This window comes from Chlorocebus sabaeus, chromosome 9 (genome assembly GCF_047675955.1).
Source record: "Chlorocebus sabaeus isolate Y175 chromosome 9, mChlSab1.0.hap1, whole genome shotgun sequence".
NCBI lineage: Eukaryota > Metazoa > Chordata > Mammalia > Primates > Cercopithecidae > Chlorocebus > Chlorocebus sabaeus.
In genome coordinates this window covers 98,954,004-98,970,578 of record NC_132912.1, presented here as the reverse complement: position 1 = coordinate 98,970,578, position 16,575 = coordinate 98,954,004, and the positions used below count along the sequence as shown (strand labels likewise).

Genomic DNA, 16,575 nt, shown 5'->3' with positions numbered 1-16,575 from the left:
TAATTGAGGCATTCTTTGCAATGCTCAAGATGATGGTAACATTACTAAAGCATTACTGTGTGCCAGGCTTTGCTAAGAGCTTCACATGTATTCTATTATTTGATTCTCACAAAAATAGGATGCAGGCACTGTTCTTATCCTTGCTTTACAGGTGAGGAAATGAAGCTTTAAACAATGTTAAATTATTGGTCCAAGACGAAGAAGCTTGTAAAGGGCAGAGCCAGGATTTGAACCTAGAAAGCCTGGCTCTAAAACTGCCACCTGTCCACTTTGGGAAGCTCCCTGAGATACTGGAAAACTGACTACTGTTTTGGACCTAATACCCTGGACTCCCATGCTTTTTAGTCTTGGCAATTGCCTGCAAGGCTGTAACTTTATGAACATGATGCTGTGAGTTGCACTTGGGACCGGAAGTAGATAGGTCTCTCTAAGGATCTATGCGGCACCAACAAACAACCTCCATCCCATACCATATGATGCTTTTCTCTCTTTTCTGTCTCCATGTGCCGAGATGTCTGGATTGGGTCATTCTCATTTCGCCAAGGTTTTATCTAAGGGCTCAGCAGAGGGCTAGGTGGCTCACATGAGATTTCAGCTGCAGGAGCCAACACAGCCTGGCTTCCAACCCAGCTCCCAGACTCACTGGCCATGTAGCCTCAGGCAGGTTTTACAACCTCTTTCAAAACCAAGTCTCCCCACTGTAAAATAAAGATAAAAATAACACCTACCACATAGTGCTGTTGTAAGAATATACTTTTAGAACACTTAGCCTGGCACCCAGCACATAGGAAGTGTTCAGTAAATGGAATCTATTGTTGCTGTCCTAATGCTCCTTTATTTAAGTCATGTATTAGTTCACACTTTTATTAATACACTAATTACAAATGCAAAATTCTGCCCAGATGCAAAGTTAAATTAGATAGGCCTTACTTTCCAGTACAGCGAGACATGAACAACTTAATCACAGCACAGGACAGAACGAAATACGTGTGACATCACGGTGCCACCAGCTTCCAAGAGGGCCCAGAAAAAGAAGCAATTGATTACGACAAGAGACTAGGATAGACTTTGTGGAGGAGGAGTGATAGGGATTTCCATGGAAGAAGGAAGATGGGCTGGAGGAATGGCACGAGCAGAGCAGAGAATCAGCAAAGTGCACGATGGGAGGAGGAGGCTGTCTGGTGTTACTGTCAGTGAGCGTGGGAGCCTGCCGTAAGAAGTCGGTGGTGGGACAGAAGGCGGAGGCATTGAAATGTGTTGACGCAGAACCTGGACTTGATTCCATAGGGAGTCACTGATGACTCTTAAGGAAAGGAACAGTGTAATCCAACCTTTATTTTAATAAAACAACTACAAACAGTAGGATGGATGGATTGGAGAATAAAGACAATGGAGACAGGGACACTAGTTAGATGGCTAATGCAGCTACTTTCACCAGGGACTGATCATAAAGTAGACCCCCATTCACTGAGAAAGGGTGGAGCAAATGCAGTTATCCAGGCAGGGAAGTGGGTTTCATAAAGGCATTTCATGAAGGTTTCTATTTAAACGGTTGTTACAAAAAATCTTGCCATCTTAAGTGTTGATCTTCAGTGACCCCCAGACTTAAGGTGTTAGAAAAATATTGACCAGATGCGGTGGCCTACGCCTGTTATCCCAGCACTTTTGGAGGCAGAGGCGGGTGAGTCATTTGAACCCACGAGTTCAAGACTAGCCCGGGCAACATGACAAAACCCCATCTCTACAAAAAATACAGAAGTTAGCTGGGCATGGTGGCACGTGCCAGCTACTCAGGAGGCTGAGGAAGCAGGCTTGCTTGCACCAAGGAGATTGAGGCTGCAGTGAGCCATGATCATGCCACTGCACTCCCACCTGGGCCACAGAGTGAGACTATCTCAAAAAAAAAAAAAAAAAAAAAAAAAAAAGAAGTAAAAATAAACGTACTCCCCCATTGTGCCAGGTAATCATATTGGGAAGAGGATTTATTCACCCAGTCTTCTAGAGTTTCTTGCCCAACCCCAATGATTGCAGTACACTCTGATTCGGCATTAGTCAACCCAAAGAATAATGTGTTAAGAATTCTTTTCTGTTCACGTCAAAGCGTGACCCATGTTTGGCTTGTAGAGTAAGGCTCCTTCTATCATGTTTTTCCCAAAAGAGGGTGCTGCTGCTGCTGCCATTGCTTAAAATGTGGCCACTCCGATCCCACAGTCTCCTTCCTGACCCCATTTCCCCTCTGCAATTCCTTTGCTGGTGCCTCTGGAGAACCCAAATGTTTGACTCTCTGGAGGCTGGTGGTCTGCTGTGGCAGGGGTAGAAACAGCAAAAACATAAAAATAAAACTAGAAAAGGTTCTGTTGAGGTTCTGGGGAATTTAGGACCATCCCCTGGGTCCTCTGCAGCAGTGGCTGCTCAGCTGGGCAGGAGGGAGCTGGGACCCTCTGTGGTGCTGTCACGGAGCCACTCTGTCACATGGGCCTTGTCTGGTTCATTCGCACACAGCAGAGTGAATCCTGTTTAACCTCGAAGGTCAGTTTATGTGATAGGCTAGATGCTAAGTTTCTCATACTCTAAATGTGTTTTGGAGGGAAAGGGGTCAAATTTTTGCCTGGGCTGTCAAAATTCAGACTTACTTTATTCTACAAGCTCATAAACTACTTAAGGACCACAACCTGTCATATCCATTTTTATATGCCCGTGCAGAGCCCAGGACGGCACCTCCTGCCCCTGGAGTGAGGTAGCACCATGTGGGGGCTCAGCGCGTGCCTGTGGATGGCAACCTGTGGGGTTCAACTCCTGGCTCTGCCATTTATTATACTATCTGACCTTGGGCACGTGACTTATCTGCTCTAGGCCTCAGTTTCCTCACAAAGTTTAGGTGATTTTTTTTTTTTTTTTTTGAGACAGGGTCTTACTCTGTCACCCCAGCTAGAGTGCAATGGCACAATCACAGTTCACTGCAGCCTCGACCCCCTGGGCTCAAGCAATCCTCCATCTCAGTCTGCCAAGTAGCTGGAACTACAGATGTGGACCACCACACCCAGCTAATCATTTTATTATTTTTGTAGAGATGGGGCCTTGCCATGTTGCCCAGACTGGTCTTGAACTCCTGGGCTCAAGCGACCCCCCTGCCTTGGCCTCTCAAAGTGTTGGGACTACAGTGCTGGGATTACAGGCATAAGTCCAATGCCCAGTGCCTCACAGAGTCTTTGAGAGGGTTAAAAGAGGACAGAGCTCTGATAACATTGCCTGGCACATAGTAAAGCATTGGATAATTTTTTTTTTAACAAGAAAAGTCAAAGTTAGAGCCAGAGAGGATCATAGAAATGTTCCCCTCATTGTATGGATCTGGAAACAGGCTCAGAGATGTTAGAGGTCTTGCCCACACTCCAACACATTTGAAACAGAACCTGGATAAGACCTTAGGTCTTTCTGATTCCCTGTCCAGTGCTCTTTCTACTATGCCATCCTCTGAAGTCCTTAGAAGCCATGTAGTATGAATTGTATGTCTCTACTGGGGGACCCAGAAATGTCCCTTAATAAAGGCCACACATGGATCAGATGCACACTGCTCTGCCCAGTGTGACTTCTCTCTATGCTTGGAGAATTAACATTTTTTAAAAAGTCAAAAGTAAGTGAACATATGATTGTAGTAACGAACCCAAGGTCAAGTATATGGCACCAGAAAGCCCAAAGGGAAGGGAAGGCAGGGACAAAGTATGTGTGGATGGGCTGGGGCTGGCCAGCTGAGGCTCACGCTTGTGCCTTCTGCTTCTCCCCTGCTGTTGCAGAGAGCCCCGCTGACGAAGAGGAGCAGTGGTCCGATGACTTTGTAAGTATTTGCTCCTGGAACCAGGAGGGCATCGGGGTCCCATGGGAGGCCTTTTGAAGGTCTTATTTCTGAATTACATGCTGGTGGTCAGCCGCACGTCCCAAGAGGGCAGACTTGGGAAGGTCACCTACAGGCGAGGCATACTGCATACCAGCTGACTTGACTGGCACTCACTGTGTGCCTGGCTAAGTTTTCCACACATAACCCCATTTAAACCTCACCACAGCCCTTTGAGGCTTATGCCCACCTTCAGTGCTGGTGTTCAGAGTACTCACTAGCACAGCCAAAACAGGTGTAAAAATGTTTAAATGTTTCCATATCAGTTGGCAAATGCCTTTGCCCTAAACTCCCCAGGGCCCCATCATTGCCTGACCCCCGGCCAGGAGCCCTAAACGAACCAGCAACTAAAGAATAAGTGTCTGGCACATGAGGGAGCCTCCAGGACCAAGATAGAGAAAGTTTCAGTCACTCGCATTTCCACAATTCAAACCCAGGCCCTCAGATCTCAGGACCAGGCTCTTTGCCACCAAGGTGCTTGCTGTGATCAAGAGAACATTAGCAGAGCTCGGGAGGCCACAGAGTGAGAGAGAGAGGGACCTAGTCACGATGACACCGGGGATGTTGTATTGGAATTACCTCTTTGAGGTAGCTCTGAAATCTGCAAGCCCCTGTACTCGCTTCTCTCTTGGGCTGAGTGTTATAGGGACAAGACATCCTAAAAACTTTTCTTCACAATAATTATTCCTCACTTATATCAAATTCATCCAGAATGTTAGCCTGCTCCAACCTGTGAGTTTTAGATACGGAAGGGTCCCAAGAAGCCTTCCATACAACCACATACCCATTTCACAGATAAGAAAACTGAGGCCAGGAGCATGAAACTCACCCAGTTCAGTGGAATGAGAACCCAGGACTCAGACCTCCAGTCCTGTGCCCAGCTGTGCACACTATCTGGAGTTTATACAGAGTCTCAGGAGACAGGAGTTCCTCCTCCAACTGCAGAAAAAGAAAAGAAAAGTGAGGGGAAGGGAGGGTTGACTTTTCTGCCCATCTCTTGGTCATGGAGCTCCTCCTGGGGCCCAGCCGCCGCAGCTCCCTGAGACGCACTGCAGCTGCGCCCCCTGCTGGCTACACACACACACACACACACACACACACACACACACACACACACACACACACACGGCCACATGTAAAGCAAAGAAATTGGTTGGTCCACATCCAGAGGTAAGAGAAGAAAACTGAGCAAGCTGGCTGGTTGAAAAAGAGCACACAATGGGGACTTAGGAAGCACAAAATAAAATCAGCCTGGAGAGGAGGCAATGACTTTCCCCAAAATCAAACGACCAAAATGAAGATACCAGCCATTCTAAGGACTGAGTAAGCATTCACTCACAGCTCTTTTGATGTCAGTAGATGGATCCCCCCTGCACGCAGAATGAAATGCAGGCTTGTTAATAAGTCTTGATTAAAAAAAAAATTCCTGTTATAAGTTCTCATTCATTTCTAGGAGCTAAAAATTAAAACACTTGAACTCATAAAGACGGACAGTAGAATGATGTTTACCAGAGGCTGAGAAGGGTGGTCGAAGGGGCAGCAGGTTGGGGAGGGAAATGGGGACAGTTAACGGGTGCAAAAATATAGTTAGGATGAATAAGACCTGGTGTTTGACAACAGGGTGACTACAGTCAACAATAACTTACTGTACATTTAAAAATAACTAAATCAATATAACTGGAATGTTTATAACACAAAAAAAAGATGAATGCTTGAGAGATGGATACTCCATTTACCCAGATGTGATTACTACACATTGTATGCCTGTTTCAAAATATCTCATATACCCCATATATATATATATATATATATATATATACCTACTATGTACCCCTACAATTCTTTTTTTAAAAGATCAACAGGAGAAAAAAATCCCGCTATATAAAATTGCTCATGAAAGGCTACAGGCCAAAAAGCAAGTGGAAAGTCGTGTACAGATCATGCAATGTGATAGGCAGAGTGTGGGGGCGGTGGACTTAGAGGCCAGAGGACCTCTTATTTCCTGAGTCAAATATTTCCTCCACATTAATGTATGTACAAATGGTATATACATAAAACACCTCTGAAAAACATGCACAAGAAGCCTAGTAACTCTTCTTGCCTCTGTGGTGAGAAGAAGAGAGGCTGAGAAGGAGATTGCACCTTATATCATTATGAGCCATTTGGACTTTAGACCATGAGAATGTATTTTTAATGTGGACTTAAATAAAATGTGGATTTGAAAAAAACAGGCTGGGCACGGTGGTTCATGCCTGTAATGTCAGCACTTTGGGAGGCCGAGGTGGGCGGATCACCTGAGGTCAGGAGTTTGAGACCAGCCTGGCCAACATGGTGAAACCCATCTTTACTAAAAATACAAAAATTAGCCGGGCTTGGTGGCGCAATTTGTAATCCCAGCTACTCGAGAATGAGACAGGAGAATAGCTTGAACCCAGGAGGCAGAGGTTGCAGTGAGCTGAGATTGTGCCACTGCACTCCAGCCTGGGCAATAGAGCGAGACTCCATCTCAAAAAAAGAAAAAAACAAAAATAAAGACAGTGAACTCTGAGTCCATTTGAAGCCTTGACCCTGCAGCTTACCAACTCTGCTTGGAATTTTTAAAAAATCTCATCTGAAAGATATCTAGCTGGTCCTGTGTGTCTCCTCACCCTCTTCGTGTTAAACCTACTTTCTCTTCAGTGATCAGCATTCATAATAGATAAAACCCATTGGTTATTCTGTTTTATTGGGTCCTTTTTCTATCTTTTAAAAACATATTTTATTATCTCCTATTGTTATTCTTTGTGGATCTACAGAGTGTCAGCTCCTGTTAGCGTTAAGTAGTTCCTGTGTCCCCCCAGGACAGTGCAGTGGTGGGGAGGATAAACTTTGGAGGCAGAAAGGCCTGCTTCAAACCCCAGCTTTGCCTCTTACTGACTGCCTATCCTTGTGAAGTCAATCTCTCCAAGCCTTGTCTCCTGTCACTGCTCCGGCCTCCCAAGGCAGGAATGGTCCTGATGGCCAGGCAGCACAGACAGGGACACTGAGCACAGTGTCTGCATCTGCGCTTGCAGGATAGCGACTATGAAAATCCAGACGCGCACTCCGACTCAGAGATGTACGTGATGCCCGCCGAGGAGAATGCTGATGACAGCTACGAGCCGCCTCCGGTAGAGCAGGAGACCCGGCCGGTTCACCCAGCCCTGCCCTTCGCCAGGGGCGAGTACGTAGGTGAGGTCCCCCGCAGACCTGGGCACTCTGCCTTCCAGGCCCATGGGGAGGTGGGATGGCCAAGATTGCAAGGTGGGGACAAACCTGGCTGCTGCCTGAGGGCCTCTGCCTGCCTCCCACTCCCACCACCTCCAAGCAGGGGATCTGGGCTCCCAGGTAAAGGATCCCAAGCTGTAGGGTTTTCCCATTCCAGGGGAAGGGACATCTTTCCTAGATCTGGGACTTTGAAAGCAGGCATAAATAAATAAATAAACAAACCCAGCATACCCCGATGGTTCCACCCCTGCCCAACACTCCCAGGGAAAGCACTTTTAGGGCTTCGTGTGCTAAAGGTTCTGGGATTATCTCTTAAGAAGTCTGTACAGAACAATGAGCTTCGAGGATCCCAGTGTCTGCCTCACCTTCCTCCCATGTCTAGTCCAGACTGTGGGGTTTTACCAGCGGGTACAGGTGCTCAGGAGCCCCAAACCTGGAATGAGCCTCATGGGTTAAACGGACACAGCTTGGGTCTGGCCGAGTATTTTTTTTTTTTTTTTTTTTTTTTTTTGAGATAGAGTCTCACTCTGTCACCTAGGGTGGAGTGCAGTGGCACGAACTCGTCTCACTGCAACCTCTGCCTCCTGGGTTCAACCTCCTGCCTCAGCCTCTGGAGTAGCTGGGACCACAGACACCCACCACCACACCCGGCTAACTTTTGTATTTTTAGTAGAGACAGGATTTCCTCATGTTGGCCAGGCTGGTCTCAAACCCCTGACCTCAAGTGATCCAACTGCCTCGGCCTCCCAAAGTGCTGGGATTACAGGCGTGAGCCACTGCAGCTGGCCCCAAGTATGTATTTTAATGCCCATCTTTGTTTCAGTCTTGGCAGGTGACTAAGCTCCCCAAAGGTTCAGAGAGCAAGTATATCCATGATGGTCATGGCGATGCCAGCATTTGTGTGGACTGGCTCTACATTTAACATCTCACTGCCATTAACCCCTTCCTTACAGTGTACCAGGCACTGCTCCTTGCTTCACTGAATGAAAGTAAAGTGAAGGCCAGCTGGGCTTACTGGGTTGCCACAGTTGATCTGTTGAGCACCTGCCATGCACCAGAACTATGCTAAGCACTGAGCATTTAGCTGCACGCAAGAGGCACATACTCCCAGAGATCTTCTAATTTACAGTTTAGTGCTTTCCCCCAGGGGTCTACTTAACCCCCTTGATAATCCCGTGAAAGAGGTCAGAGGAGTGAACTGCCTGGGCCAAGATTCTCTAAGTGATGGAGCTGGGATGCAAGACAGGGCTCCCAGCTTCCAAAGCCCAGCTCTTCACAACTCTGCTCTATGCACCACCCACCATACTTGGTGAATGACCTTTTTCAATCATCACAACAACCCTGGGGAGGAAAGGGCTACTGCAATTCAGGGTGGTTAAGTGGCTCATTCAAGAACACGCTCTTGGCTGAGTGCGGTGGCTCACACCTGTAATCCCAGCACTGTGGGAAGCCAGTGGGTGGATCACCTGACATCAAGAGTTCAAGACCAGCCTGGCCAACATGGCGAAACCCCATCTCTATTAAAAATACAAAAAAATTAGCCGGGCATGGTGGTGCATGCCAGTAATCCCAGTTACTATGGAGGCTGAGGCAGTAGAATCGCTTGAACCCAGGAGGTGGAGGTTGCGGTGAGCCAAGATGGCGCCACCGCACTCCAGCCTGGGCAACAAGAGTGAAACTGTCTCAAAAAAAATAAAAAATCACACTCTTCAAAGCCTGTCTCCTGTGTTTTGCTACTTCTGATGGGCTTATATATTACATTAAATATTTTTTGACTCAGAAATCTGAGTAAACTCCAGGAGGTGCAAATAAAACTGACAAGAGTTAAGGCACAGAAGGAAGGAGGCCCTCGTGCCTGAGTACAGCCATACCACCAGAAAGAAGCTTCTGAGGAGGCAGCAGAGGTGAAGTTAACCACATACCTTCAACAAAGAGTGAGGGCTGAGGGCAGGGGCAGGCACCAGGAGGTGAGCATAGAGGCAGGGGCCTAACAGGCAAGGACAGCCGCACCAGGCGAGCTGGGGCTGTCACAGGAGGAAGCAGCAAGCCAGTGATGCAATTCAGAGGCCAGTGCTAGCACCTGTGCTGTTCCCAGTATGAAGAATACGCCAGGTTATTCCTATGCTAAGATTTTCCTAAAACACATCAGTCTGAATCTTTGCTCAGCTCATTGAATCGCTGGGGTAGACTTGAGGCCGCCTAAGGCCTTGCTCACATGGCACAGGTGATATGAATTCTACTTATTAGGCAGACACACTGCACCTACTGCCTTCACTGCCGTCTTCCTAATCCCCGCAAGATCTCTAAGGTTGATATTATGATCCTCATTTTAAAAATGAAGAATGTTGGCCGGGCATGGTGGCTCATGCCTGTAATCCTAACACTTCAGGAGGCTGAGGTGGGTGAATCACTTGAGGTAAGGAGTTCAAAACCAGCCTGGCCAACATGGTAAAGCCCCATCTCTACTAAAAATACAAAAATTAGCCAGGCATGGTGGCGCATGCCTGTAATCCCAGCTACTCGGGAGGCTGAGGCAGGAGAATTGCTTGAACCTGGGAGGCGGAGGTTGCAGTGACCAGAGATCACGCCACTGCACTCTAGCCTGGGCAACAGCGTGAAACTTTGTCTCAAAAAAATAAAAAATTAAAAATAACAGTGAAGACTGTGAGTCCCAGAGAGGTTGAATAACCAGCCCCAAAGAGCACAGCTAGTGAGTGGCTGAGCAAGGGGCAGAACTCAGATCCAGTTGGCCTTAGAGCCTGACTCCTTTTCTGATACCTGCTGAGAAGGACAGTCCTGGACCAAAGGGATCCCACAGATTCCCTGTGAATGGAGCGAAATCACTGAGGGAAGGAGCATGAGTAATCACCACCTGGATACACTTTAGTATAACCTGGGGAACTTTTCCAACCCGTAATGCCAGACTCCTCCTGAGAAGTTCAGACATTGCCAGGCTGGGGTGGAACCTAGACCTTGGCATTTTTAAAAGCCAGGAGCACCTCACCCCCACCCCGCACCCACCAGTGCTGCTTCCATGCCCTCTGTGTGGCCAAGTGTTGGGCTGTTGGCTCTCCTGAACCTCTGGGTGACCATCACTGCCCTGGAAGGATATTTTTAATGAGGACATTCTTCCAGTTTTTGTCGTTTAAGTCAATAGGCAGTTGAAATTTTTGGCCTAACATTTCACTTTACTTTTTCAAGGAATGCCCGTGGATTTGTGGCTGCATAGACACCCGTGGTTTTATACTTTCTAGATCTCAATGGCTTCCACCCAGGAAATGATCCGGAGCCTCTTTTATGTTATGTTTTTTGTTTGTTCCTTTCAAGACAATCGATCAAGCCAGAGGCATTCCCCACCCTTCAGCAAGACACTTCCCAGTAAGCCCAGCTGGCCTTCAGAGAAAGCAAGGCTCACCTCCACCCTGCCGGCCCTGACTGCTCTGCAGAAACCTCCAGTCCCACCCAAACCCAAAGGCCTCCTTGAGGATGAGGTAAAGTAAATCTGTCCCAAAGGCTTCCCAGGACACAGAGAGGGGGCGGGGCAAGCGACCAGGACAGCCTGCCCGCTGGCTGTCCTCCTTCTTTACAACCTGCTATTGACTGTCCCCTCTCACTCTCCACTATTATACCAAAGGGACTTGGTTTTCTCCAAAATGGCTTATTGTAAGCATGTCAGTTTACTAGAGGTGTATGGTGAAATATCAATACTGAGTCTGTGCCCCTCATATTATTCCCTCCTTCTTCCCTGTGGTTTCCTGTGAATCTCTTCTTTCCTCCCTAAGATGTTCTTCCCCTCTCTTTGTTCTTTGCTTCTCTGTCCTGTTGTTAACCGACAGCAAATCCATATGGGTCTGCAGCAACTTCAATTTTTGCCTCCTGGGCATAAGGCAGAAGGAGAGACTAAGGCAAGTTTCAGAGCAGGAATGAAAAGAAGTCAAGTACACTTAGAAGAGGGCCAAGTGGATGACTTGAGAGATCCAGTGCGCTGTTTGACCTTTGACTTGGGGTTTTATACACTGGCACACTTCTGGGGTCTTGTGTCCCTTCTCCCCAATTCTTCCTTTGTGTGAGCTGTCTGCTTGTGCGGTGGCCTGCTAGCATTTGGGAGGTGAGCATGTGCAGTGTGCTTACCGGAGTTGTATGCACACTCCCTTGAGGCACTCTTGCCTTACCAGCTGAATGTTTCTAGAAGGTCAAATACCAATTAAACTCTGCCATTTTGCCTCTTAATGCGCATGCTTGAGCCCACTTGCCCAACTCCTGAGATCTTATTGGGAAACTGCTCATCACTAGTTTCAGGTTTTTTCTATCTATTGGGAGACTGCCTTTCTCTGGTGCTGGCTGTGACCAGTTATTATTTTAGAGAGACAATTAACAACCACCTGACAATCACCTGATAGTCTCCTGACATTCCTGGGGCAGGGGAGCCCTCTTCTGCCCTGCTCATGCCTGACTAGCTATTATACCCACTGTAACACTGTCTCCACCTTACTTTCTTTCCTCCACCTTCTTTTCTCTCTGCTCCTCCACTTTCCTCTTCTCAGATGCAGAGGGTGACATGGGCCAGGATGTACAATGGAGATCGCTAGTCTGTAAGGTACCCCGCACAACCTGTGGAGGATCTGACCCCTGACTTCCCTTTGACAGCTCTTGCTTCTCACTTCCTCCCTCCCCACAGCTGCCCCACCCCCACTGCCACCAGGTGTCCAGAGACCCACCTTTTCAGATGGCCCAGCATCCAACTCTGGGTTTACCTCCTCAGTCTCCCCTCTCTCAGCTCTTAGAGCTTGTGTGTCATTTTCCCTATGGAACTGCTCCTATTTGAAAATGAATACATAAACTCATCAAAACTGTTGTAATAAGTGATAAAGCCTAATGTGTTATGGCTCCCAGAGGTCCTTGCATTTTAAATAAGGACAGAGACCAGCCGGCAGCTTCTCTAAGAAATAACTTGCCTCTAGAGGATAAAACTTATGGCTTACACACATGTTGTGAAATGATCTTCATTCCACCTTTATAAAATTTGCAGCCCAGCAGGAGATGGAAAAGATGGACTTTTAAATCAAAATAGAGGCAGCATCTAGGCCCAAATTCCTGCTTTGGCCCTTCTAGGTGTATAATTTGGGGCAAGCTAGACAACTTCTTTTTGTCTGTTTTTCATCTCATCTCTGTTATTTTGAGAATTTAATAAGAAAACATATGTACAGCACTAAATACAGTGGCTCACACACAGAGGGGTTTAATACATGTTGGATTCCTTTCTACCATATTCTAGATTCTTGACAAAATCCAGTTTTCTAGTTTCTTCTGAAAACTGAAATCTGGCAACACCAGGCCAGCAGTGGCCTCAAAGCAACTGTGCCCCAGGGCACCCCCCCCTCTCTCTCAGCTGTGAATCCCTGGTCTCTTTTTTGATTTGTCATAGCTCCCACGACACATACAGTGCAAGTACACACCCTCTCCCTGTGCACACTCCTCCCATCTGAGAGGTGACATTGTCCTTTCAAGGGTGTGAATAGGGTGGCAAGGAGAAGCTGAGCAGGGGAGGGGACAGAATGGGGAGACCAGCTGTTAGGGTCTCACTGTAAATTATTTCAGCATTTGGCAAATCCATATGAAGACACAAATTCAGATACAGAATGCGAATGAATACTGTGGGATATGTAAGGCTCTTCATTTCTGTAAATAACTGAGAATGGACCCTAGGGAGGCAAGGCAGAGGTTTGCTAATTGCAGCCTCGTGGAGATGGCTCAGACAAGTCTTCACCAGTGGGAAAAAGAGAAGCAAGAAGGTAGGGGCGTTCTGGAATGGGCAGACGGAGAGCCAATATAAGAAAGAGGTGTAAAAACAAATACACAAACAAACAGAGGCCAACATTAAGATATGTCTGAACCATTAGTTGGGAAAAGAAGTCAAGTACCAGAATAAATAAAAATGTTTAACCCTGTTCTACAGGTTATACGCAAAATATAGAGATACAGGCTAAACAGAAAGCTAGAGGTGGGGCAAAGACATTTAGGGGGAAGAAGCATCTGTGCTATAATGAGAGTGGCTAACACTTGGTGAATGCTGTGTATCCGCTGGTGTTCTGAGCACTTTGTGTGCATTATCTCATTAAATCCTCACACCAACCACATGAAGTCTGTCATCAGCCCCACTTTACAGATGAGGAAACAAAGGTGTAAAGGGACTAAAAAAAAACTTGTCCAAGGTCACAGAGGGAATATACTTAGCTTAAAGGGTATTTTTATAAGAATTCAATAAAATAATGTACGTAAAGCTTTTACATGCTCATATGAGTAGTAATGAGGATGCAGCTCATGTAGGCATTTAATAGCTAATCAAAATGACTCCTGCTAAGTAATAGGGTATGAGCCAATGGGAAAGTGAAAATAAGATAAATTCATGTTACCCCTATTTTCCAATTCTGTAGTCCTAGGGGGAGGCAAACATGTAAACACTTATGACAAGTGTCTTATTAATACTGAAACATCTAAACATTGGAGTTGATCTAAGATGATTTTTAATCTATTTTTAATTTGGAATCATGTCATTGTAATAACTGAAGAAGGATTTCTAATACCTGTAGGTGATGGCAGTAGAATAATCTACTTGGTTTCGAAAGACCAATCACTGATTCACTAAAGTCAAGTTTTTGTGTTTTGTTCATGAAATAAGGGGGCTGATATTAAAACACTGCAGCAATGTCAAAGCGGTCAATAAGACCACATGATATCCTAATAAAGGATATAAAATATGATGGTTCTCCGTCATTTACTTATTTCAGCAATAACAACATTGAAGCATTGAACTGCAATGTTGGGAATATACATTGTACATACCTTCTCCTAAAACCCTATAAAGATGAGAGAGTTGGGCAGACACTACAAATAGAATTTTTTGAGACTGGATCAAGTCTTTTTTTCCTATCATTCTTTGTGAACACAAATGTCTGCATTCCAGAAATATCACTGAAGTGGCATCATTGTCTGGGGTACATATCTGGGATTCATCATCTCGCACTGAGGTTAATGACACAGACACGTGTTGGTTGGTTAGGGAGCGGAAAGTTCAATAGACAGGAGAGAGGAAAGCATCTCTCTCTCTCTTGCAAGAGAGTGGAATCCTAAAAGGAAAACCGGGCCTGTGGTGGACCACAGCAGATTTTATAGGCAGGCTTCAGGAGGAGATACCTGATTTACATAGGGCCCATAGATTGGTTTGATCAGGAGTGACATTTACATGGTGCAGAAGAGGCTGGTCGCCCCACCCTCATCTTATTATACACATGGGTTTTCTACTTGGCCAGTGCCGTCTTGTCTGCTCCTTAGTGTACAGGTGGCTGGCAAAGAGAAGGGAAGACAGAGCCACCATTTTGATCACGCCTAGGCACAGGTAGCATTTTCCTATTGGCACAACTGCCAGCATTCACCCATGCAAGCTTCCAGCTTGCTCGTCTCTATCAGCAGCCTGATTTTACAGGCTGCTCTGTGTTAGAAAAGAAAATGATTTGGGGCTGCTTTTTATTAAAAGGAAAACCTTACCAAGGACATCTTACTCTCACTATCTGCTTAAGTAATTTTTTCTTAACTCCTATATCATCATGACTCTAAACAGCTCAGATTCTAAACACTGCAGATAAAAACATTTTCTGTAATCAAGCCCTGAAGAACAAAACAAGTACAAAATTGAGAATACAGAAGAAAGAATAAATTTTGAAGTGGTTAAGTAGGACTAGGTTAGGGCCTGGAGCTTCCAACTTCCCTATATCCATTCAGGCATCATTGCCGAGTGTCAATACCAATATTCTGTGTTCAGATATAGGATGTTTAAGGATTTTGTTGACTACAGGGTTTAAGAGGGTGGCATGCCTCCTGCGGGCTCAACCTCTCCTTTTATAGGAACTAACCCCTAGAAGAGAAGTTGAGTTCTGATAAAGCATGTCACTCTGGCTACTAATGAATCCAAAAAGGTGGACCCACGGACTCAAAAAGGTCCTGCAGGGATACTGCAGCCACTCAACATCCCGTTATTCAAAGCTGCTAAGTCAGCCCATCCCAGCTTTGGCTATTGGGTTAGTCAATTTCAATTCAATTCAGTGAGGCATTTGGCCAGATACTGGAAACACAAATACAGAGAAAGAGAAGGCCCTGTCCTTCAGGAGTTCATAGTTTGACACTGTGGGGCCAGAGATGAAGCAGAGATGAGGACCAGGTTTCCTGTGCCACAGAGAAGCAAGTGCCCACTTCTGAATGGCAGAATCCAGGAGAACTTCCGATGATTCAGCAATTAACTCCCCAACAGGTCATACGTCTAGAAAAGACCCAAGCACAGATTTCCTCCCAGGTCTGTATGATTCCAAAGCCTCACCTCCCTCAGCCAGATCATCTCTAAACACAACTGCAGATTGAGATATGTGAGTAGAACTCTCTGGTGCCTCTTGGTCAGCTTCAGAGGTGAAGAAAGAGATAAGAAATAGCAATTAAATGAAGAGAGGATAGATAAGACAGAAAGAGGAGGGGGAGGATGGAACATACTAGAATGTGGTGGATAAAAGTATGGGTGCTAAATTATTGAACTGCTTGAGTTCAAATGCTGGATCTACCACTTTTTTTTTTGAGACAAGGTCTCACTCTGTTGCCAAGCGCAATCACAACTCACTGCAGCCTCAGCTTCCTGGGCTCGAGCAACCTTCCCACCTCAGCCTCCAGAGTAGCATGTTTGGCTAATTTTTCTATACTTTTTGTAAAGACAAGGTTTCACCATGTTTCCCAGGCTGGTTTTGAACTCCTGGACTCTATCTATCCACCTGCCTCAGCCTCCCAAAGATCTGGGATTACAGGCACGAGCCACTGTGCCTGTCTGGGTCTACCACTTTTAAACTTGACAACTTGAGCAAACTACTTAATTTTTCTGTGCCTCAGGTTCTTCATCTGGAAATGGAGCCAATGGTGGTACCTCTCTTATTGTGTTGTTAGAAGGATTACATGAGGAAAAAAAACATGTACAGTACTTAGAAGAACACCTGGCAATAACTTTTTGATTTTGTTTCTCCCAGTACCCTTCTTGGCTGCCCACCAGGGCAGGTGGTAAAAACCACTTTGGAATCTGGTTACCTCATTTGTGTCTTGTCAATATAAAATCCCTCCCTGCCTCCATTTATGGTCATTTAATTATCGACAAAAGTGCTAAGACGATTCAATGGAGAAATATTTTTTTAAAACAAATGGTGCTAGGTAAATGGTGCTAGATGTATCCACAGGCAAAAGAATGAAATTGGACTTCTAACCTCACATCATACACAAAAATTAACTGAAAATGTAGCATAGACCTAACTATAAGAGCGAGCTAAAACTCTAAAACTCTTAGAGGAAAACACCGGTATGAGTCTTTATGGCTTTGGATTGGGCAATGGTTTCTTAGATTTGACACCAAAAGT

General features: G+C 45.9%; 2 protein-coding genes across 4 annotated transcripts in view; one reads left to right on the top strand and one right to left on the bottom strand.

The window, feature by feature from the left end:
- ZNF518A (zinc finger protein 518A) overlaps positions 1-16,575 on the bottom strand; it is a 123,090-nt gene that overhangs the window by 16,481 nt on the left and 90,034 nt on the right. Inside the window, exon 7 of the transcript XR_012094027.1 lies at positions 4,719-4,828. The gene's annotated coding sequence lies outside the window, so the exon portion shown is untranslated. The remainder of the gene's footprint in view (positions 1-4,718; positions 4,829-16,575) is intronic.
- BLNK (B cell linker) overlaps positions 1-16,575 on the top strand; it is an 89,609-nt gene that overhangs the window by 43,349 nt on the left and 29,685 nt on the right. For all 3 annotated transcript variants that reach the window (XM_073019220.1, XM_007963706.3, XM_073019221.1), the window contains exons 4-6: positions 3,792-3,832; positions 6,943-7,099; positions 10,463-10,626. In XM_073019220.1, coding sequence (XP_072875321.1) covers positions 3,792-3,832; positions 6,943-7,099; positions 10,463-10,626 — 362 coding nt within the window. The remainder of the gene's footprint in view (positions 1-3,791; positions 3,833-6,942; positions 7,100-10,462; positions 10,627-16,575) is intronic.